Raw genomic sequence first — 22603 nt, 5'->3', positions numbered from 1 at the left:
CTACACACAGACACACACACACTGTCCATGCTGTGCTGCCATATTTGCCGTCTGCAGTCAGTGCCCAATGCTCTCCTCGTTTTTCCTTCTTGTCTGTCGCTCCTCCACTCAGGAAGAGCTGTGGACTTCTAGACTGTGAGCCCGTTGTTGGGTAGGGACCGTCTCTCTATGTTGCCAGCTTGTACTTCCCAAGCGCTTAGGACAGTGCTCTGCACACAGGAAGCGCTTAATAAATACGATTGAATGAATGAATGAATGAATGGACAACAGCATGCCGATCTGGACTATCTGCCACCTCTGTGTCCCATCTTCTCCAGCTTGGGTTCCACCATAGGAAATATTCCTATGATTCTGAGGGGTGGGAATTGGTGTGGGGGGGAGATCAAAGTTTCTCATTGCCAAGTGCTTGCCCCCCTCCTCTCTTCCCCACCCCCAGGCAGCCCTGCATAGCCGAGTGAGGTCAGGGATGGGGGCAGGGCAGGTTGGGGGGGAGGGTCATCATTCTTTGAAAGATTCGCCACACTGGTCCTGGAGGGAGGCCAGCCTCTTGGGCATCGAAGTCATGCTGGACCACGATTGCTTGCGGAAGGTGGAGAGCCTCCGCCTGAAGTTCCCCCCAGAGAAGAAGTAGAGGAGGGGGTCAAAACAGCAGTTGGTGGCAGCCAGCGACAGGGTGATGACCACAGACTTCTGCATCCTGAGCTGGGTTGCACAGTCTTGGCCGGAAAGGACCATGGAGAGCAGGTACATGGAGCGCTGCACGTGATACGGCGTGAAGCATATCAGGAAGGTGGCGGTGACCACCAAGATCATCCCGACTGCCTTCCTGCGGTCTGCCTGATTCTTCTTCAGAGAGTTCTTCAGCAGCGTCCAGGCGATCATGGTGTAGCAGATGGTGATGACCAGAAAGGGCAGGAGGAAGCCCAGTACCAGGGCGACAAAGTGCAGGATCAGGAGGGAGGTGAGGGAAGATGAGGACTGCGGGGGCTCGAAGCACTTGGTCTTGTTGTACTTGTCTATGTGGGAGCCGCTCATCAGGAACGGGCAGCTGATCAGGATAACGAAGGCCCAGATGCAGGCACACACCCATTGGGCCTTCTTCTGCGTCACCAGCTTCATGTTCTGCACCGGGAAGACGATGGCCACGCAACGGAAGAAGCTCATGGCGGTCATGAAGAAGATGCTGCAGTACAGGTTGACATAGAGGGTGTAGGTGCTGAGGCGGCAGAGCAGATCCCCGAAGAACCACGTGCCCCGGTGCACGTAGTAGACCACACGCAGTGGCAGCGTGCTGACGAACAGCAGGTCAGATAGGGCCAGGTTGACCAGGTACACCTGGAAGGCCGACTTCTCATGGTAAGTCTTGAGGAGCACATAGAGTACAAAGCCGTTGCCCAGGAGGCCGACCACAGAGATTGCAGAGTACACGGTGGAGTACACCTGGTTCCGGAAGTCATCGATGGCTTCTGGGCAGCTCAGGTTGAGTCCTGGGAGGGTGGTAGTGTTGGCCGCACCGTCCATGGTTGGCCGGAGGGTCGGCTCGGGGCCTGTGGGGGAGGCAGAGAGGTGAGGTCAAAGACGGAGCTGATGACAGTGGCCCCAAATTACCCCTTCAGTTGACCTGGGGGAGGGGGCTTGGGACTGGGAGTCGGGAGTCACCCCCCTTGACACCCAGCCTCATAGCTAGGGGTGGACCATCCGACACCTCTGACTTCCCCCTCACTCTCCCTGACTCCAGTGACCCATCACGGACCATCCAACACCCCTGACTCTCCCCTCTCTGTCCCTGACTCTTCCCAGTGACCCAGCACAAGCCATCCTACACCCCTGACTCTCCCATTTCCACCCCTGACTCCAGTGACCCAGGATGGACAATAACAATATAATTATAATAATAATTACGATATTTGTTAAGCCCTTACTATGTGCCAGGCACGGCACTAAGTGCTGGGGTAGATGCAAGCAAATCGGGTTGGACACAGTCCCTGTCCCACATGGGGCTCATAGTCTCAATCCCCATTTTACAGATGAGGTAACTGAGGCACAGAGAAGTAAAGTGACTTACCCAAGGTCACAGAGCAGATAAGTGATGGAGCTGGGATTAGAACCCATGACCTTCTGAATCCAGGCCGGTGCTCTATCCACTACGTCATGCTGCTTCTCTGGATCATCCAACACCCCTGACTTTCTCCTCTCCACCCTTGACTTGTCCCCTAGTGACCCAGCACGAACCATCCGATGCCCCTCTTACTCCCCCTCCATCCCTAACCTTCCCCTATCAACGCAGCATAAACCATCCAACACCCCCGACTTGCCCCTCTTTGTCCCTGACCCAGCATGGTAACTGGTCCAGGAATCTGTCCAAGCCTCTTTGGACCTGCCTGTGTTTCCGGCTGCACCGGAACACCCCCATGTTCACCCTCCGCTGAGGAACTTGCTGCACTCCGCTCCAGTTGGGGGGACCCTCACCCTGATGGGGTGGGATTTGAGGAGCAGCCATTTTATGTCTGCCCTCACCCCCTTTCCTGATCTCTAAAGTATCCATCTATTCTCCCTCCTGCTTAGACCAAAAGCCCCATCATCATCATCATCAATCGCATTTATTGAGCGCTTACTGTGTGCAGAGCACTGTACTAAGTGCTTGGGAAGTACAAGTTGGCAACATATAGAGACAGTCCCTACCCAACAGTGGGCTCACAGTTTAAAAGGGGGAGACAGAGAACAAAACCAAAGATACTAGCAAAATAAAATAAATAGAATAGATATGTACAAGTAAAATAAATAAATAGAGTAATAAATATGTACAAACATATATACATATATGCAGGTGCTGTGGGGAAGGGAAGGAGGAGCAAATTCCACCATTATCATCATTATTAACATTACATAATATTCATATTAACATAATAATAATAATAATACTGATATGCCCAGTCCACTCCCCTGAGCCTGCATCTGTGTTGTGATGGAGCAGAGTCCTGGGCCTTTCTAAATTCTGGCTCCCCCCTACTGCCACCTCAAGACTCTAGACTGTAAGCTCATTGTGGGCAGTTTATTGTTTATTTAACAGTTTATTTAACTGTTTATTGTTATATGGTACTCTTCCAAGCATGTAGTACAGTGCTCTGCACAGAGCAAGTGTTCAATAAATATGACAATGAAAGAATGAACCTTCTTTGGCTTTAATCCTTTCCCTGCAGATGTGGTGGGCAGTTGGCCAGAACATGAGTCTCCAGCAGCATGGGGTGGCCAAGCTTGCTCTCAGTGTCTATTTGACCCTCCCTGGTGTCTGGGGGGCAAAGCCCAGAGTTGGGGCAGCCCCCAACCCATGGGCCAATGCTCCCCAGAGACTCCGGGACATAGTAATAATAATGATAATGGCATTTGTTAAGCAATTACCATGTGCCAGACACTGAAATAAGTGCTGGGGTAGATACAAGCAAATAAGGTTGGACACAGTCCCTGTCCCACAGGGGGTTCACAGTCTCAATCCCCATTTTACAGATGAGGTAACTGAGGCCCAGAGAAGTGAAGTCACTTGCCCAAGGTCACACAGCAGACAAGTGGCAGAGCCAGAATTAGAACCACTATGCTATGCTGCTTGAAGTTAAAATACTGCTGGCAATGACGGTGAGGGGGATAAGCCCCAGAACAAAGCTGTGGGACATTTTGATGCCTGCTCTCCCCTCTTCACTCCCTTGAGCCCTGTGGCTCCCCTAGCAGGGAAAGTCCTATCCACAGAGGCGGCCCTCCAACCTGGGGTTCCCATAGCACTGCTCCCGTGTAATCTCCTCATCCTTCTGTCCCAGGAGTGGGATGGGAGGCAGGTTTGGGTCCTCAGCCCAGGACGGACAGACAGACGGACAGGGGCAGGGGCAGACCAGGGCACCAGGACCGTCATGGGGACAGAGCAGCATCTGGCAAGGACACACTAGGAGAGTCTGGACTCCGCAGTCTGGCTGGACGCAGGCTGGAGTTTACAGACCAGTGAGGGAGTATACAGACAATCGCTGTCCCCCAAATCCCACTGATCCCGTTCTGGCCCAGTCCCCAGAGCTTGTCTACTTCCCAGGGCCAGCCCATTTCTGGCCTCCTCCCAGGGTCCGCCCAGTGTCTTGGCCTCAGGTCCCCGGCCTGTGAGCCAGAGCTGGCCTGCTGTAGTCTGAGATGCCCCTGGCAGGGTGGTCTGGAGCCCCCAGGGTAGGATCCCCACAGACTCAAGCTGGGAGGAGCGGGAGGTCACCACGGTTGTGAGCACTGAGTCCCCAGTGTCTGGGGCTAAGTGCAAGCCAAATCCTACCTCCCTGGAGTTGGCCACGGCGCAGAGCAGAGAGCCCCAGGAATGCCTCTGCTAGGGACCTCTGCCCCCCAGCCAGCCACTGGCTATTTTTGTTGTTAATGGTATTTGTTAAGTGCTTACTATGTGTCAGGCACTAGTCTAATGGCTGGGATAGATCCAAGGGAATAATGATAATAATAATAATAGATTATTATTAATTATAGTATATATAATAATAATATATAACCTGTATATATGTATATATGTTTGTACATATTTATTACTCTATTTATTTATTTATTTTATTTGTACATGTCTATTCTATTTATTTTATTTTGTATGTTTGGTTTTGTTCTCTGTCTCCCCCTTTTAGACTGTGAGCCCACTGTTGGGTAGGGACTGTCTCTATATGTTGCCAATTTGTACTTCCCAAGTGCTTAGTACAGTGCTCTGCACATAGTAAGCGCTCAATAAATACGATTGATTGATTGATTGATTGATTAATAATAATGACATCATTAGTAAGCACTTAACAAATAGCATTAGTATTATTATTATTATTTGTTAAGCGCTTACTATGTGCGAAGCACTGTTCCAAGTGCCGGGGGGGATACAAGGTGATCAGGTTGTTCCACGTGGGGCTCACAGTTTTAATCCCCATTTTACAGATGAAGTAACCAAGGCCCCGAGAAGTTGTGACTTGCCCAAAGTCACACAGCTGACAAGTGGCGTTGCCGGAATTAGAACTCATGACCTCTGGCTCCCAAGCCCGTGCTCTTTCCACTGAGCCACGCTGCTTCTCAGAATCAAGTTAGACACAGTCCCTTTCCCACGTGGGTTTCACACTCTAAATTCCCATTCTACAGATGAGGCAACTGAGGCACAGAGAAGCGAAGTCACATGCGCAAGGTCACACAGCAGACAAGTGGTGGAACCAGAATTAGAATTAGAATTCTGGGCTCCAGAATTAGAACCCAGGTCCTCTGACTTCCAAGCCTATGTTCTTTCCGTTAGTCCATGCTGCTTCTCATATTACTGTTGCTACCACTACTCCTACTGAGTGCAATAGGCGCCCAATACAGCACTCCATAATAATAATGATGATGGTATTTGTTAAGCACTTACTATGTGCAAAGCACTGTTCTAAGCGCTGGGGAAGATACAGGGTTATCAGGTTGTCCCACATGGGGCTCACAGTCTTAGTCCCCATTTTCCAGATGAGGGAACTGAGGCCCAGAGAAGTGAAGTGACTTGCCCAAAGTCACACAGCTGACAAGTGACTTTGTGACAATTGAGCCACAGCTGAGAAGCAGCGTGGCTCAATGGAAAGAGCACGGGCTTTGGAGTCAGAGTTCACGGGTTCAAACCCCATCTCCGCCAACTGTCAGCTGTGTGACTCTGGGCAAGTCACTTAACTTCTCTGTGCCTTAGTTACCTCATCTGTAAAATGGGGATTAAGACTGTGAGCCCCACGTGGGACAACCTGATCGCCTTGTAACCTCCCCAGCGCTTAGAACAGTGCTTTGCACATAGTAAGCGCTTAATAAATGCCATCATTATTATTATTATTAAGTGGCAGAGCTGGAATACGAAGGAGGTTCCGGTACAGTGCCCTGCACACAGAAGATATTTAGTACTAGATGATCCCAGAGGCCAGTCAGCCCCATGGATATTTCTGACCCTAATCTGGTGTCCAGCTTTCAGGAGTGACTTCTTCCTGCCTGCAGAATTGGGGATGGGGTGGGGGCATTTTCTCTCCCCTGGCGTCCTTGCCCGCCAGCACTCTAACTGGGATCCTGCCCCCACCAGGAGTTGCTCTGTGGAGAGCATCAGTGAGAACCACCCTAAATGACATCTGGTGATCCCTGATCCCTGTAGTCCCCCGAGGCATGGAATCTATTCTGTCCGGAAGTCACCCCGCTCCCCGGGGAGATGCAGCTGACCCCTAGCCAGCCCCGCTTTCTCAAGAAAAACTCGTGGAAAATTCCTGTTGGGTCCAACTTGGCCTGGGTCAATACTAACCTTAGCAGTGCCAGCTCCATGCAGACCAAAGAAGCCAGCTTCGACGTCCAAGGGATTTATTGGGTGCCTACCGCAGTTGGAGCACTGGAATGGGTGCCTACTGTGTGGAAAGCACTGTGCTGGGCACCTACTATATGCAGAGTGCTATACTGAGCACCTACTGTGTGCAGAGCACTATATTCTATCCATCTTCTGGACTGTGAGTCCATTGTTGGGTTGGGATTGTCTCTATTGCTGAATTGTACCTTCCAAACGCTTAGTACACAGTAAGCACTCAATAAGTACGATTGAATGCAAGAATAAATACTGGGTGCAGAACACTAGATTGGGCATTTACTGTGTGCAGAGCACTGTAGTAGGCACCTGCTGGAGCAGAGCACGTGAATGGTGTTGGAAAATGTCAGTGGCAACGGGCACCATTCACAGCCGAGTCATTTGGACGACTGGAGCCCAGAGGGATTTCTGGAAAATGGTTTCAGCCTGACAGAAATTTTCTTCCTGGGCTTCTCCCACTGTTTGGGGTGTCTGATCCCAGAAAAGAGCAAGTTGTGGGAACCTGGATCCTGGGTAATGGGAGAGTGTAGGCCACCAGCAACACGGAGTGACCAAGTCCAAGGTAGAGGGGGAGGGAGGAGGTGGCTAGCGTGGCAGATGCTGGGGGAGAGTGAGAGGTCAGAGTGGTTGGTGTGGAGATCCTCACCCCCACGACCACCGAGTTGGGCAGGTCCACAACTGCCCAGCTCTGGGTCTGAATGTGCTCTGGGCATGTGAGTAATAATAATCAATCAATCAATCATATTTATTGAGCACTTACTGTGTGCAGAGCACTGTACTAAGCGCTTGGGAAGTACAAGTTGGCAACACATAGAGACAGTCTCTACCCAACAGTGGGCTCACAGTCTAGAAGGGGGAGACAGAGAACAAAACCAAACATACTAACAAAATAAAATAAATAGAATAGATATGTACAAGTAAAATAAATAAATAGAGTAATAAATATGTACAAACATATATACATATATACAGGTGCTGTGGGGAAGGGAAGGAGGTAAGATGGGGGGATGGAGAGGGGGACGAGGGGGAGAGGAAGGAAGGGGCTCAGTCTGGGAAGGTCTCCTGGAGGGGGTGAGCTCTCAGTAGGGCCTTGAAGGGAGGAAGAGAGCTAGCTTGGCGGATGTGGGGAGGGAGGGCATTCCAGGCCAGGGGGATGACGTGGGCCAGGGGTCAACGGCGGGACAGGCGAGAACGAGGCATGGTGAGATTAGCGGCAGAGGAGCGGAGGGTGCGGGGTGGGCTGTAGAAGGAGAGAAGAGAGGTGAGGTAGGAGGGGGCAAGGTGGTGGACAGCCTTGAAGCTGAGGGTGAGGAGTTTCTGCCTGATGCGCAGATTGATTGGTAGCCACTGGAGATTTTTGAGGAGGGGAGTAACATGCCCAGAGCATTTCTGGACAACGACAATCCGGGCAGCAGCATGAAGTATGGATTAAAGTGGGGAGAGACACAAGGATAGCAATAATAAATGATAATGGAATTTGTTAAACGCTTACTATGTGCAAAGCACTGTTCTAAGCGCTGGGGTGGATACAAGATGATCAGGTTGTCCCATGAGGGGCTCACAGTCTTAATCCCCATTTTACAGATGAGGTAACTGAAGTGCAGAGAAGTTAAGTGACTTGCCCAAAGTCACACGGCTGACAAGCGGCAGAGCCGGGATTAGAACCTGTGACCTCTGACTTCCAAGCCTGTGCTCTTTCCACACACACGCTGCTGAGCCACGCTGCTTCTCTAACACAGCGCCATACAGTAAACCCTGCCCGGGAGCCTGGAGGGAGAAGTAACCCGGCCGGTGCCCTGGCCCCTGACCTCCACTCTCCCAGCAAACAGCCCCCACTGCCCTGGGCCCTGATACTGCTGTCCCTACCAATGATCCTCACTGCTCCGGTCCCTGGCCCTTGCTGTCCCTACCAATGACCCCTGCTGTACCAGTCAGGTTGCTGGCACCAGACCCACGCTACTCTAGCCGGCACACTGGCATGCCTGGCACCTGATACTGTCCTTGGCTTTGCCTGGCATCCATTTCTGGGGAGGAACCAAGGGGGTTTCACCTCATGAACCAACTAAATCCTATTCGTCCAACCCTTACAACATCACTAAAATCCACTCTTTCCTCTCCATCCAGACTGCTACCATGTTAATCTAAGCACTTATCCTATCCACCTTGACTACTGTATCAGTCTCCTTGCTGGCCTTCTTGTCTCACATCTCTCCCCACTCCGGTCCATACTTCACTCGGCTGCCTGGTTCATTTTTCTACAAAAACATTCAGTCCATGTTTCTCCACTTCTCAAGAACCTCCAGTGGTTGCCATCCACCTCTGCATCAAACAGACACTCCTTGCCAGTGTCTACATCCCAGCCTGTATACATCCCTCCTCTAATTCCAACCTACTCTCTGTACCTCAGTTTCATCTATCTCACCACCAACCTCTCACCCACATCCTGCCTCTGGCCTGGAACTCCTTCCCTTTTCATATCTGACAATGACTCTTCCCCACTTCAAAGCCTTATTGAAGGCACATCTCCTCCTAGAGGTCTTCCCTGACTTTATATATGTATATACGTATATATGTATATATGTATATATATGTATATATGTTTGTACATATTTATTATTCTATTTATTTATTTATTTATTTTACTTGTACATATCTATTCTATTTATTTCATTTTGTTAATATGTTTGGTTTTGTTCTCTGTCTCCCCCTTCTAGACTGTGAGCCCACTGTTGGGTAGGGACCGTCTCTCTATGTTGCTAACTTGTACTTCCCAAGCGCTTAGTACAGTGCTCTGCACACAGTAAGCGCTCAATAAATACGATTGATTGATTTTTCCTTTTCTTCCACTCCCTTCTGCATCACCCTGATTTGCTCCCTTTATTCACCCCCTGCTCAGTCCCAAAGTGCTTATGTACCTATCCAAAATGTATTTGTTTATATTAATGTCTCTCTCCCCATCTAATTGTAAGCTCGCTCTGGGCAGGGAATGTGTCTGTTATATTGTTACACTGTACTTTCTCAAGCGCTTAGTACAGTGCTCTGCACACAGTAAGCATTCAATAAATACCACTGAATAATTGATTGATTGATTGATTGATTATGGAAAGACCCTCCAGAATCCAAATGACTACAGGAGGAGGGAGGGGTCAGACTGTCCACCCTCTGTGAACTTCCAACCGTCCTCTCCTGCACTGGTCGGGTTTGTTTTCTGTTTGTTGTTGTGAGTTCTCCCTGCGATCGCACAAGAAAGTAAAAAAAGACCCACTGACCCTTACTGTGCATCTCTGGGGAAATCTCATTCCTGCAAGCTGATGGAATGGGAGAGGACACAGGAGCAAGAGAGTGTGGATGGCTCAGTGCAATCCATCACCGCGGCAGCAGACACAACTCCAGCACAGATCCTGCTGGTGGGGATCAGACGTTTCCCCTGTTTACTGTCAATCAATCAATCAATCAATCAAATTTTTTGAGCACTTACTGTGTGCAGAGCACTGTACTAAGCACTTGGGAAGTACAAGTTGGCAACAGATAGAGACAGTCCCTACCCAACAGTGGGCTCACAGTCTAAAAGACTGACTAAAAGACTAAAAGACACTGTCAGTGTCTGATCCAGGTTTGCCTGAATGTCAGGGGCCAGGAGAGCTGCCGACAGGGCCCTTCAAGGCCCTGCTGAGAGCTCACCTCCTCCAGGAGGCCTTCCCAGACTGAGCCCCTTCCTTCCTCTCCCCCTCGTCCCCCTCTCCATCCCCCCCATCTTACCTCCTTCCCTTCCCCACAGCACCTGTATATATGTATATATGTTTGTACATATTTATTACTCTATTTATTTATTTATGTATTTTATTTGTACATATCTATTCTATTTATTTTATTTTGTTAGTATCTTTGGTTTTGTTCTCTGTCTCCCCCTTTTAGACTGTGAGCCCACTGTTGGGTAGGGACTGTCTCTATATGTTGCCAATTTGTACTTCCCAAGTGCTTTAGTACAGTGCTCTGCACATAGTAAGCGCTCAATAAATACGATTGATGATGATGATGATGATGACAGAGTTCTTGAAGGCACAGAGTTCCAGCGTTCAAATTCTCTCCCAGCAACCTCCGCCGGCACTTTCGGATGGAGTCTCTTCGGTGGCACCAGCGTCTTTGAGCCCCAGGACTGGTCTGTTCATCGGTTCTCTCGCCTGCTACAGATCCCTTACTGACTCACCCTCCGCCTTCATTACTCGGGTCCTGCTTTCACATTCCTTCAGTGTCGATTATTTGTGTCCAGGGCTGTTGCCTGGTGCCTCTGTTTAGCTCATAAACCTCTTGAGGACAGGGATCAAGCCCTCTGTCTGTCCTCCAAGTGCCTTCATAAAACTAAAAACACAAAATAGCCTCATAATAACCCTGGGAAGAAAAAGAGCATGGCCTATTAGAAAGAGCCCAGGCTTGGGAGTCAGAGGACTTGAGTTCTAATCCCGGCTCTGCCACTTGTCTTCTGTGTGCCCTTGGCCGAGTCACTTAACTGGGCCTCTGTTTCCTCATCTGCAAAATAGGTTTTCAATGCTTGTTCTTTCTCCCCCTTAGACTGTGAGCCCTTTGTAAGACAGAAACTGATTATCCATTTTTTAAGGGTAGTTGTTAAATGCTTATTATATGCCAGGAAATGCACTAAACTCTGGGATAGATACAAGCTAATCTGGTTGGACACGGTCTATGTCCTACCTGGGGCTCACAGTCTTAATCCCTATTTTACAGATGAAGTAACCAAGGCACAGAGAAGTTAAGTGGCTTTCCCAAGGTCACACAGCAGACAAGTGGCAGAGCTGGGATTAAAACCTCTGCCACCTCAGCCCACGCTATTTCCATTAGGCCATGCTGTATCTACCCCAGCACTTAATACAGTTCATGGTACATAGTAAGCCCTTAATCATACCACAGTTATTATTATTAGGGAAAAGGCAGGGATCGTCCCACAGTTTAAAGGAGGAGAAAACTGAGGTGCAGAGCTGTTCAGAGATCTGCTCAAGGACCATCAATCAATCAATCGTATTTATTGAGCACTTATTGTGTGCAGAGCACTGTACTAAGCGCTTGGGGAGTACAAGTTGGCAACATAGAGAGACGGTCCCTACCCAACAGTGGGCTCACAGCCAAGAAGAGGGAGACAGAGAACAAAACAAAGCATATTAACAAAATAAAATAAATAGAATAGATATGTACAAGTAAAATAAATAACCAACAGCCAGCCAATGATGGTTACGGTATTTGATATGTGCTTACTATGCGTCAAACACTGTTCTAAGTGTTAAGGTAGATACAAGTCAGTCAGGTTGGACACAGACCCTGTCCCACATGGGGCTCCCAGTCTAAGTAGGAGGGACAACAGCAACAGGCTAATGGCAGGGCTGGCACTGTTAATCAGTCATATTTACTGAATGCTTACTGTGTGCAGAGCGCTTGGGAGAGTGCAATATCCTGCCCTGCCCTCAACGAACTTACACCAGAACCCAGGACTCCCGTCTCCCAGATCCCCAATACCAAAGTGCCTGGTTTGATCTCTTATACCCCTCGCCCCCACACCAGAAGGCAGGACTGACCCGGCCCCTCTGACCACTGTCGAGGCTCCCAGCTGGTTGGCCCCATTTGGTCCCTGTATGATGACAGCTTCTGGACCCAGCCTGGGAAACAGAAATACTCCAAGCTTCCCACCACGGGACATGCTTAATTGAAACTTCCAGACTCTGCCCAAAAGGCTCACTTCCAATTGTTTCCCACTGGGGATAAGCCAAGAGAGATTGATGCTGGGAAATTTCCTAGGGTAGCAGGGTTGGCCGCCATGGGTAGGACAGTTACAGCTTCTCCAGAAGGGCAGCCAGTCCCCCAAGGTTCCTGGGACTTCACTCCAGAGACAGTGTTTGGGGCTGAACCATGGGGATTCTGCTCGGAGCATCTGAGGAAAGGGCAGAGATGAGAAGGACAAATACACACACATTGGTACATACACATGCACACACACACAGAAACAGGGAGAGAGAAGTAAGGCTGGGTGGGAGGAGAAGAAGGGATGGAGAAGGGAGAATCAGGGATGTCGGATGGTCTGTGGGATGGTTCATGTTGGGCCTCTGGGGCAGAGTTAGGAATGGAGAGGGGAGTCGGGGGTGTTGGATGGTCTGTGCTGCGTCACTGGGAGAAAGGCAGGGATGGAGAGGAGAGAATCAGGGATGGAGAGGGGAACGCTGTGCTGGATAATCTGCAATGGGTCACTGGGGGAGAGACACGGAGTGGAGAGGCAAAAGTCAGGGTGTTGGAAGGTCCATGCTGGGTCACTGGGGGAGAATCAGGGGTGGAAAGGGGAGAGTCAAGGGTGTCAGATGGTCTGTGCTGAGTTCCTGGGGGAGAGTCAGGGATGAAGAGGGGAAAGTCAGCGGTGTTGGATGGTCAATGCTGGGTCGCTGGGGGAAAATCAGGGATGGAGAGGGGAGAGTCAGTTTTGGAAGGCACATCTTTAACCATAAGGGTAAATGTCCATGAGGGCTCTCCCCATCTCCCCATCTAGAGAAGCAGCGAGGCTCAGTGGAAAAAGCCCGGGCTTGGGAGTCAGAGGTCATGGGTTCTAATCCTAGCTCGGCCACATGTCTGCTGTGTGACCTTGGGCAAGTCACTTCACTTCTCTGAGCCTCAGTTACCCCATCTGTCGAATGGGGATTAAGACTGTGAGCCCCCCGTGGGACAACCTGATCACCTTGTATCCCCCCAGTGTTTAAAACAGTGCTTTGCACATAGTAAGCGCTTAACAAATGCCATTATTATTATTATTACCTCTGTTGCTGACAGAGTCAGGGATAGTTGGATTGCGGGGCTGAACCAGAGTAATAAATGAATAATGGAGCCCCCGCTGGGTGCAGTGCACTGGTCTACGAGTCTGGTAACGACCAACTGACAAGGAGCTTCCCCTCTAACGCGTTGGTCCCGGTCTGACAGTGTGGTGTACCGCAAGAGCGAGAGCCCCTCCACATCACACTACCTCACTACCCCCCTCCTACCTCACCTCCCTTCTGTCCTTCTCCAGCCCAGCCCACACCCTCCGCTCCTCTGCCGCTAATCTCCTCACCGGGCCTCGTTCTCGCCTGTCCCGCCGTCGACCCCCGGCCCACGTCATCCCCCTGGCCTGGAATGCCCTCCCTCGGCCCATCCGCCAAGCCAGCTCTCTTCCTCCCTTCAAGGCCCTACTGAGAGCTCACCTCCTCCAGGAGGCCTTCCCAGACTGAGCCCCTTCCTTCCTCTCCCCTTCTCCCCCTCCCCATCCCCCCCACCTTACCTCCTTCCCCTCCCCACAGCACCTGTCTATACGTATATATGTTTGTATGTATTTATAACTCTATTTTATTTGTACATGCTTATTCTATTTATTTTATTTTGTTCATATGCTTTGTTTTGTTGTCTGTCTCCCCCTTCTAGACTGTGAGCCCACTGTTGGGCAGGGACCGTCTCTATATGTTGCCAACTTGGACTTCCCAAGCGCTTAGTACAGTGCTCTGCACACAGTAAGCGCTCAAGAGAAGCAGCGTGGCTCAATGGAAAGAGCACGGGCTTGGGAGTCAGAGGTCATGGGTTCAAATCCCGGCTCCACCAATTGTCAGCTGTGTGACTTTGGGCAAGTCACTTAACTTCTCTGTGCCTCAGTTACCTCATCTGTAAAATGGGGATGAAGACTGTGAGCCCCACATGGGACAAACTCGTATCCTCCCCAGCGCTTAGAACAGTGCTTTGCACATAGTAAGCGCTTAACAAATGCCATCATTATTATTATTATTATTATTAATAAATACGATTGAATGAATGAATGAATGAATGAATGAATGCCCGCTTGGCACGCAGTTTTCGACCGGGCCGCTAGATGGCGGCAAAGCAGGCGTTAATCCGCTTTCCCGCCCGTCTGGTTCTGGGCTCCGCACCCCGAGGCCCGAGGAACAACATTCCCTTTGGACACTACCTTGGGAGGCACAATTCACCCACCCCTTGGAGTCTGGAGGGCTGTGCCCTCCTCTCGTCTCCCCGTCGAGGACACCCGGGAGGTCATGGCTTCTAATCCCGGCTCTGCCACTTAGCTGTGTGACCATGGGCAAGTCACTTAACTTCTCTGTGCCTCAATTCCCTCATCTGTAAAATGGGATTAAGACTGTTAGCCCCACGTGGGACAACCTGATTACCCTGTCTCCCCCCCCAGCGCCTAGAACAGTGCTTCGCAAATAGTAAGTATTACTAATAGTAATAGTAAGGCCCGACTGAGAGCTCACCTCCTCCAGGAGGCCTTCCCAGGCCTTCCTTCCTCTCCCCCTCATCCCCCTCATCTTACCTCCTTCCCTTCCCAACAGCACCTATATATATGTATATATGTTTGTACATATTTATTACTCTATTTATTTTACTTGTACATATCTATTCTATTTATTTTATTTTGTTAGTATGTTCGGTTTTGTTCTCTGTCTCCCCCTTTTAGACTGTGAGCCCACTGTTGGGTAGGGACTGTCTCTATATGTTACCAACTTGTACTTCCCAAGCGCTTAGTACAGTGCTCTGCACACAGTAAGCGCTCAATAAATACGATTGATTGATTGATTAAGCGCTTAACAAATACCATCATCATCATCACCACCCAGCTCTCCCGACGCAAGGGTCCGTGGCTCCGTGGAAAGAGCATGGGCTTTGGAGTCAGAGGTCATGGGTTCAAATCCTGGCTCCGCCAATTGTCAGCTGTGTGACCTTGGGCAAGTCACTTAACTTCTCTGTGCCTCAGTTCCCTCCTCTGGAAAATGAGGATTAAGACTGTGAGCCCCACGTGGGACAACCTGATCACCTTGTATCCCCCAGTGCTTAGAACAGTGCTTTGCACATTGTAAGTGCTTAATAAATGCCATCATCATCAAGGGTCCGTGGGGATCATTCATTCGTTCAGCCGAATTTATTATCATTATTACTATTATTATTACGATACTTGCTAAGCGCTTACTGTGTGCCAAGCACTGTTCTAAGCGCTGGGGTAGATTACAAGGTAATCAGGTTGTCCCAGTGGGGCTCACAGTCTTCATCCCCATTTTACAGATGAGGTAACTGAGGCCCAGAGAGGTTAAGTGGCTTACCCAGGGTCACACAGCAGACAAATGGCAGAGCTGAGATTAAAACCTCTGTCCAGGCTCTTTCCACTAAGCCACATGAGCGCTTACTGTGTGCAGAGCACAGTACTAAACGCTTGGGAAAGTACAATACAGCAATTACTACGGGCTTGGGAGTCAGAGGACGTGAGTCCTAATGCCGGCTCTGCCACTTGTCAGCTGTGTGACTTTGGGTAAGTCACTTCACTTCTCTGTGCTTCAGTTACCTCATCTGTAAAATGGGGATCAAACCTGTGAGCCCCAAGTGGGACAACGTGATAACCTTGTATCTATCCCAGCACGTAGAACAGTGTTTGGCACTTAGGAAGCGCTTAGCAAATAACATCATTATTATTATTATTATTATTATTAAAGAGAGACAGTCCCTGCTCACAGCGAGTAAACAGACATCAATATAAATAAATAAAATGACGGATATATACATAAGTGCTGTGGTTTGGCGGGGGTGGGGGGAGAAGAACAAAGGGAACGAGTCAGGGTGACGTGGAAGGAATGGGGAGATGAGGAAAAGTGGAGCTTAATCTAGGAAATCTTTTAGACTGTGAGCCCATTGTTGGGTAGGGACCGTCTCTACATGTTGCCGACTTGTACTTCCCAAGCGCTTAGTACAGTGCTCTGCACACAGTAAGCGCTCTATAAATACGATTGAATGAATGAATGATTGAATGAATGGGAAGGCCTCTTGGAGCAGATGGGCCTTCAGTGAGGCCTTGAAGTAGTGTCGCTCTGTGGAAAGAGCCCGGGCTTTGGAGTCAGAGGTCAGGGGTTCAAATCCCGGCTTCGCCAATTGTCAGCTGTGTGACTGGGCAAGTCACTTAACTTCTCTGTGCCTGTTACCTCATCTATAAATCAATCGTATTTATTGAGCGCTTACTGTGTGCCGAGCACTGTACTAAGCGCTTGGGAAGTACAAGTTGGCAACATATAGAGACAGTCCCTACCCAACAGTGGGCTCACAGTCTAGTCTGTAAAATGGGGATTAAGACTGTGAGCCCCACGTGGGACAACCTGATCACCTTGTAACCTCCCCAGCGCTTAGAACACTGCCTTGCACATAGTAAGCACTTAATAAATGCCATCATCATTATTATTATTATTCTTAAGTCAGGGAGAGTCATTGTTTGGCAAAATTGGAGCATTCACTCCATTCAATCGTATTTATTGAGAAGCAGCGTGGCTCAGTGGAAAGTGCGCGGTTTTGAGAGCCAGAGGTCATGGGTTCTAATCCCGGCTTCGCCACTTGTCAGCTGGGTGACTTTGGGCAAGTCACTTAACTTCTCTGGGCCTCGGTGGCCTCATCTGTAAAATGGGGATTAAGACTGTGAGCCCCATGTGGGACAACCTGATCATCTTGTACCCCCCACCAGCACTTAGGACAGTGCTTTGCACATACTAAGTGCTTAACAAATGCTATTATTATTATTGAGCGTTTACTGTGTGCAGAGCACCGTACTAAGCGTTTGGAAAGTACACTACAGTAAGCTCCCGCTCGCTTGCCCCCCTCCCCACCGGCCTTGGCCCCTGCTGGTCCCACCCCAGGCAGCTTGGAGGCCGTCCCGCCCCCTCGGACTGGGAGGAGCTGCGGGAAAACGAGGAAGGGGGAGGGTACGTTGTGGTGTGGCCCAAGGTTCAGCTTGGTTGGAGGGACATCGGAAGCTTGGGCGGGGGGTCCCCGGAAGCCTGGTTGGGGCGGGTCTCCCCGGGGTACCTCGCTTTTTGGGTGGGGGAATAGGCCGAATTATCCGGGAGGACAGCACAGAACAAACGGATCACAGGGACACTTTGTCGGTGCTTTCCAAGCCGCTGATGATAATAATAACAAATAATAATAATAACAATGATGAAAATAAGTGTGGTATCTATTAAGTGCTTACTATGGAAATAAGTGTGGTATTTATTAAGTGCTTACTATGGGTCGACCATTAATAGTAATAATAATAATGGCATTTGTTAAGTGCTTCCTATGTGCAAAGCACTGTTCTAAACGCTGGGGGGGGGATACAAGGTGATCAGGTTGTCCCACGTGGGGCTCACAATCTTAATCCCCATTTTCCAGATGAGGGAACTGAGGCTCAGAGAAGTTAAGTGACTTGCCCAAGGTCACACAGCCGACTTGTACTTCCCAGACTGAGCCCCTTCCTTCCTCTCCCTTTCGTCCCCCTCTCCATCCCCCCATCTTACCTCCTCCCCTTCCCCACAGCACCTGTATATATGTATATATGTTTGTACAGATTTATTACTCTATTTATTTTACTTGTACATATCTATTCTATTTATTTTATTTTGTTAGTATGTTTGGTTTTGTTCTCTGTCTCCCCCCTTTTAGACTGTGAGCCCACTGTTGGGTAGGGACTGTCTCTATATGTTGCCAACTTGTACTTCCCAAGCGCTTAGTACAGTGCTCTGCACACAGTAAGCGCTCAATAAATACGATTGATTGATTGACTCCGACTCCCAAGCCCGGGCTCTTGTCTCCGAGCCACGCTGCCATTGTCCGAAGTGCTGGAGTCAAAAGAAGATAATCAAGTCGGACACAGTCTCTGTCCCACGTGGGGCTCCCAGTTCGAAGTAGGTGGTGGGGAGAACAGGTTTTTAATCAGCATTTTACAGATGAGGAAACTGAGGTCCAGGGACGTTAAATGACTTCACCAGGGTCACACAGCAGGCAAGCGGGAGAGCAGAATTGGAACCTAGGTCTCCCGACTCCCGAGCCGGTATTTTTCCACCAGATCTAGTCGGATACCACAGCGCTCGGCACACAGTAAGCGCTTAATAAATACCATCACTATTATACACCCAGGCATCTTTGCGGATGATGCTCAGTGAAAAGAGCCCTGGCTCGAGAAGCAGCATGGCTCAGGAGAAAGAGCCCGGGCTTTGGAGTCAGAGGTCATGGGTTCCAATCCCGGCTCCGCCACTTGTCAGCTGTGTGACTTTGGGCAAGTCACTTAACTTCTCTGTGCCTCAGTTACCTCATCTTTGCCTCCAAGGCCGAGACCCGGGGTCACTGGCCCTGTCGCCCTCCGCACCTCCAGCCCAAAACAGGGGCCACCGGCCCCATCACCCCCATGGCCAGGACTCAGGGGCACCGGTCCCATCGCACACACAGCCGGGACCCGGGGGAAAGGGGTCCAACACCTCTACACCTAGAACGAAAGATGCCAACCTTATGCCCCCGACATCTGGTCCCATCGCACCCACGGCTACAACCGAGGACACCGGTCCCTTCGCCCCCCCCAGCCGGGCCCCGGGGGCACCGACCCATCACCCCCACAGTCTCCACAGCCTCCATCGTCCCCACTGTGAGCCCACTGTTGGGTAGGGACCGTCTCTATATGTTGCCAACTTGTACTTTCCAAGCGCTTCGTACAGTGCTCTGCACACAGTAAGCGCTCAATAAATACGGTTGAATGAACCGGGACCCAGGGTCACCGACCCATCCATCACCCCCACAGCTTCCTCAGCCGGGACCCGGGGGCACCGGTCTCATCGCCCCCACAGCCCTAACCCGGGGACATGGACTCAAGGCCCTACTGAGAGCTCACCTCCTCCAGGAGGCCTTCCCACACTGAGCCCCTTCCTTCCTCTCCCCCTCGTCCCCGCTCCATCCCCCCATCTTACCTCCTTCCCTTCCCCACAGCACCTGTATATATGTATATATGTTTGTACATATTTATTACTCTATTTATTTTACTTGTACATATCTTTTCCATTTATTTTATTTTGTTGGTATGTTTGGTTTTGGTCTCTGTCTCCCCCTTTTAGACTGTGAGCCCACTGTTGGGTAGGGACTGTCTCTATATGTTGCCAACTTGTACTTCCCAAGCGCTTAGTAGAGTGCTCTGCACACAGTAAGCGCTCAATAAATACGATTGATTGATTGATTGACACCAATCCCATCGCCCCAACAGCCGGGACCCGGGGGCACCGACCCATCACCCCCAGAGCCTCCACAGCTTCCACTGCCAGCGCTTAGAACAGTGCTTTGCATGCAGTAAGCGCTTAATAAATGCTATCATTATTATTGCCCCCACAGCTGGGACCTGGAGGCACCGACCCATCACCCCCACAGCCTCCACCGACTCCATCTCCCCCATAGCCGGGACCCAGGGGCACCGGTATCATCGCCCCCACAGCGGGGACCCGAGGGCACCGGTCCCATCGCCCAGGAGGCCTTCCCAGACTGCGCCCCTTCCTTCCTCTCCCCCTCGTCCCCCTCTCCATCCCCCCCATCTTACCTCCTTCCCTTCCCCACAGCACCTGGATATATGTATATATGTCTGTACGTATTTATTACTCTATTTATTTTACTTGTACATATCTAGTCTATTTATTTTATTTTGTTAGTATGGTTTTGTTCTCTGCCTCCCCCTTTTAGACTGTGAGCCCACTGTTGGGTAGGGACTGTCTCTATATGTTGCCAACTTGTACTTCCCAAGCGCTTAGTACAGTGCTCTGCACACAGTAAGCGATCAATAAATACGATTGACTGATTGATTGTTTGATTGATTGATCGCTCCCACAGCCGGGTCCCGGGGGCACTAAACCATCACCCCCGTCCCCCCAGGCGGGACCCAGGGACACCCACCCGAGGGCACCGGCCCCGTGGCAGCAGCAGCAGCTGATGCGGTGGCAGCAAGGGGCAGGGGGTACTGTGCCCGCTGGGCTCCTCCGTTCCGCGGGGACCCTCGCCGTCCAAACATTGCCCCCCCGGACGCCCCCCGAGCAGGGGTCGGTCCCCAGAAGAGGGCTGAGCCTGCAGTCTCTGCAGGCTCCGGACACAGAGAAGCAGCATGGCTTAGTGAAAAGAGCCCTGGCTCGAGAAGCATAATGGCTCAGGAGAAAGAGCCCCGGCTTTGGAGTCGGAGATCATGGGTTCAAATCCCGGCTCCGCCACTTGTCAGATGTGTGACTTTGGGCAAGTCACTTAACTTCTCTGGGCCTCAGTTCCCTCATCTGGAAAATGGGGATTAAATGTGAGCCCCAAGTGGGACAACCTGATCACCTTGTAACCTCCCCAGCGCTTAGAACAGTGCTTTGCACATAGTAAGCGCTTAATAAATGCCATCAAAAAAAAGTCACTTAACTTCTCTGTGCCTCAGTTACCTCATCTGGAAAATGGGGATTAAATGTGAGCTCCAAGTGGGACAACCTGATCACCTTGTAACCTCCCCAGCGCTTAGAACAGTCCTTTGCACATAGTAAGCGCTTAATAAATGCCATTATTATTATTATTATTATTATTAGGAGCTAGAAGTCATGGGTTCAAATCCCGACTCCGCCACTTGTCAGCTGTGTGACTTTGGGCAAGTCACTCCACTTCTCTGGGCCTCAGTTCCCTCTTCTGTAAAAGGGGGATGAAGACTGCGGGCCCCAGGTGGGACAATCTGATCACCTTGTATCCTCCCCGGCGCTTAGAACAGTGCTTTGCACATAGTAAGCGCTTAACAAATGCCATCATTATTATTATTATTACGGCTCTCGGGAGCGGGGTGGGGAGGGGGTGGCGGACTCCCGCCGGGCTCTGGATGCGGCCCCAGGCCCAGGGCGGGTGGTGGTTGGGGGAAGAGGGGGTCAAGAGTCCAGAGGGTCGAAGGGCGGTCGGTTCTTACCTGCTGTGCTGACCGTTGGCGTCCGGTCCTGGGCAGAGGAGCGGCTCAAGCCCCGTGGAGGAAGGACGAGGGCCGGAGCTTGGGTGGGAGGGGACGGGTCAAGGGATCCCCCAAAACAGGCCCGCCCCAGGAGGTGGGGGGCCGGCTCCCCGCGGCGCTGAGTCCGTCCTCGAACTGAGGAGCCCTGTGTGGGTCCGTCTCTCTCTCCTCTCTCTCTCTCCTCGCGCCCGTCTGTGTGTGTCCGTCCTGGGTATATGCGTGTTTGGCCTGTCTTAGTGTGCGGCCCCCCAGAAAACCAGCCGTAGGCGGGAGACCCGGTCAGCTGGCTCGGCGAGCTGGTCTGGGGGCTCGGAGGGCCGGGGCCGTCTGCCGGCTCCTGGGGAGGGAGGGGGGAGGGAAGAGAGGGAGGGGCAAGCGGGGAACGGAGGGGGGAGGAGATGGGGGACAGAGAAAGGAAGGGCAGGGAGGGACGGGGGACCAAGGAGGGGGGGAAGGAAGGGGGGAGGAGACACCGAGGAGTGGGAGAGGGGAAAGAAAGAGGAAAGGGGAAGGAGATGGAGGAGAGAAAGGATGGGGGAGGAAAGACAAGGAGGGGGAAAGGGGACCGAAGAAGAGGGGATGGGGGGGGGAGAAAAGGGAAGGGGGGAGTTAGAGGATGGAGGGGAAGAGGGGGAGGGAGGGGAAGGAGGGGCAGGAAGGGGAAGGGAGGGGGAAGGAGATGGGGAGAGAAAGGAAGGGGAAAGGAAGGGGCATAGGGGAAGGAGAGGGAGGGGAAAAAGAAGGGGGAAAGGGGAGGGAAGAAGAGGGAAGGGGGGAGGAAAGGGAAGAGGGGGAGTTCGAGTTGGGAGGGGAAGGGAGGGGAGAGAGGGGAAAGGGTGGAGAGGGGAAGGAGGGGCAGGAAGGGGAAAGGGCCCTTCCAAGAAACTAGTTGGCTCCATAGTTGGCGCCTGGGATGGGGCGCCAGCCTTTCATCCTGGAAAAGGCGCGGGGGGAGCAGAAGGAAGGGGGGCGGAGTGTTGGGAGGGGTAACTCATTTGGCACTTGTGTCTTTCTGAACACACTACTCTGCACATTTTAGGGGCTCAGCACAGTGCTCTGATTGCCGTAAGAGTCCAATACAGTGCACTGTAAACAGCAGGCACTAGAGCACAGGTCTCTGCACTCAGAAGGCACCAGAGTATTTAGCACATAGGAGGCACCGGTACGCAGCTCTGCATACAGTAAGTGCTCAGTCTGCACTCTGCACAGAGTAGCCAGTTCAAAGCAGGGAGAATCTGAAATTTTTCTCACTACATTCCACCCCCACAGGGCTAGGGGGTGGAAGGCGGCAAGTCCAGAACGAACAGCAAGAAAGTTTTTTTCCCCCGGCAGGTACTGAGAACAGGGAATCTGTTCCTACTGAGGGCTTTGAAGGCAGCTGGGAGCACTGGCCCGTCTAGAAGGCATCACCAGGGCCCATGCTGGGTCACTGGGGGAGA

At 51.1% G+C, this 22603-nt stretch overlaps 1 protein-coding gene across 1 annotated transcript; it reads right to left on the bottom strand.

The window, feature by feature from the left end:
* Nucleotides 1-228: 228 nt before the first annotated feature.
* Nucleotides 229-21450, bottom strand: CYSLTR1 (cysteinyl leukotriene receptor 1). Its single transcript, XM_038748234.1, has 2 exons — nucleotides 21126-21450; nucleotides 229-1547 (listed from the first exon to the last, which is right to left on the bottom strand). The coding sequence occupies exon 2, from the start codon at nucleotides 1519-1521 to the stop codon at nucleotides 499-501; it is 1023 nt and encodes a 340-aa protein (XP_038604162.1). The 5' UTR covers nucleotides 1522-1547; nucleotides 21126-21450; the 3' UTR covers nucleotides 229-498.
* Between the last annotated feature and the right edge of the window lie 1153 nt (nucleotides 21451-22603).

This window comes from Tachyglossus aculeatus, chromosome 6, assembly GCF_015852505.1.
Source record: "Tachyglossus aculeatus isolate mTacAcu1 chromosome 6, mTacAcu1.pri, whole genome shotgun sequence".
Classification (NCBI taxonomy): domain Eukaryota; kingdom Metazoa; phylum Chordata; class Mammalia; order Monotremata; family Tachyglossidae; genus Tachyglossus; species Tachyglossus aculeatus.
This window is presented reverse-complemented; position numbering and strand designations above follow the sequence as displayed.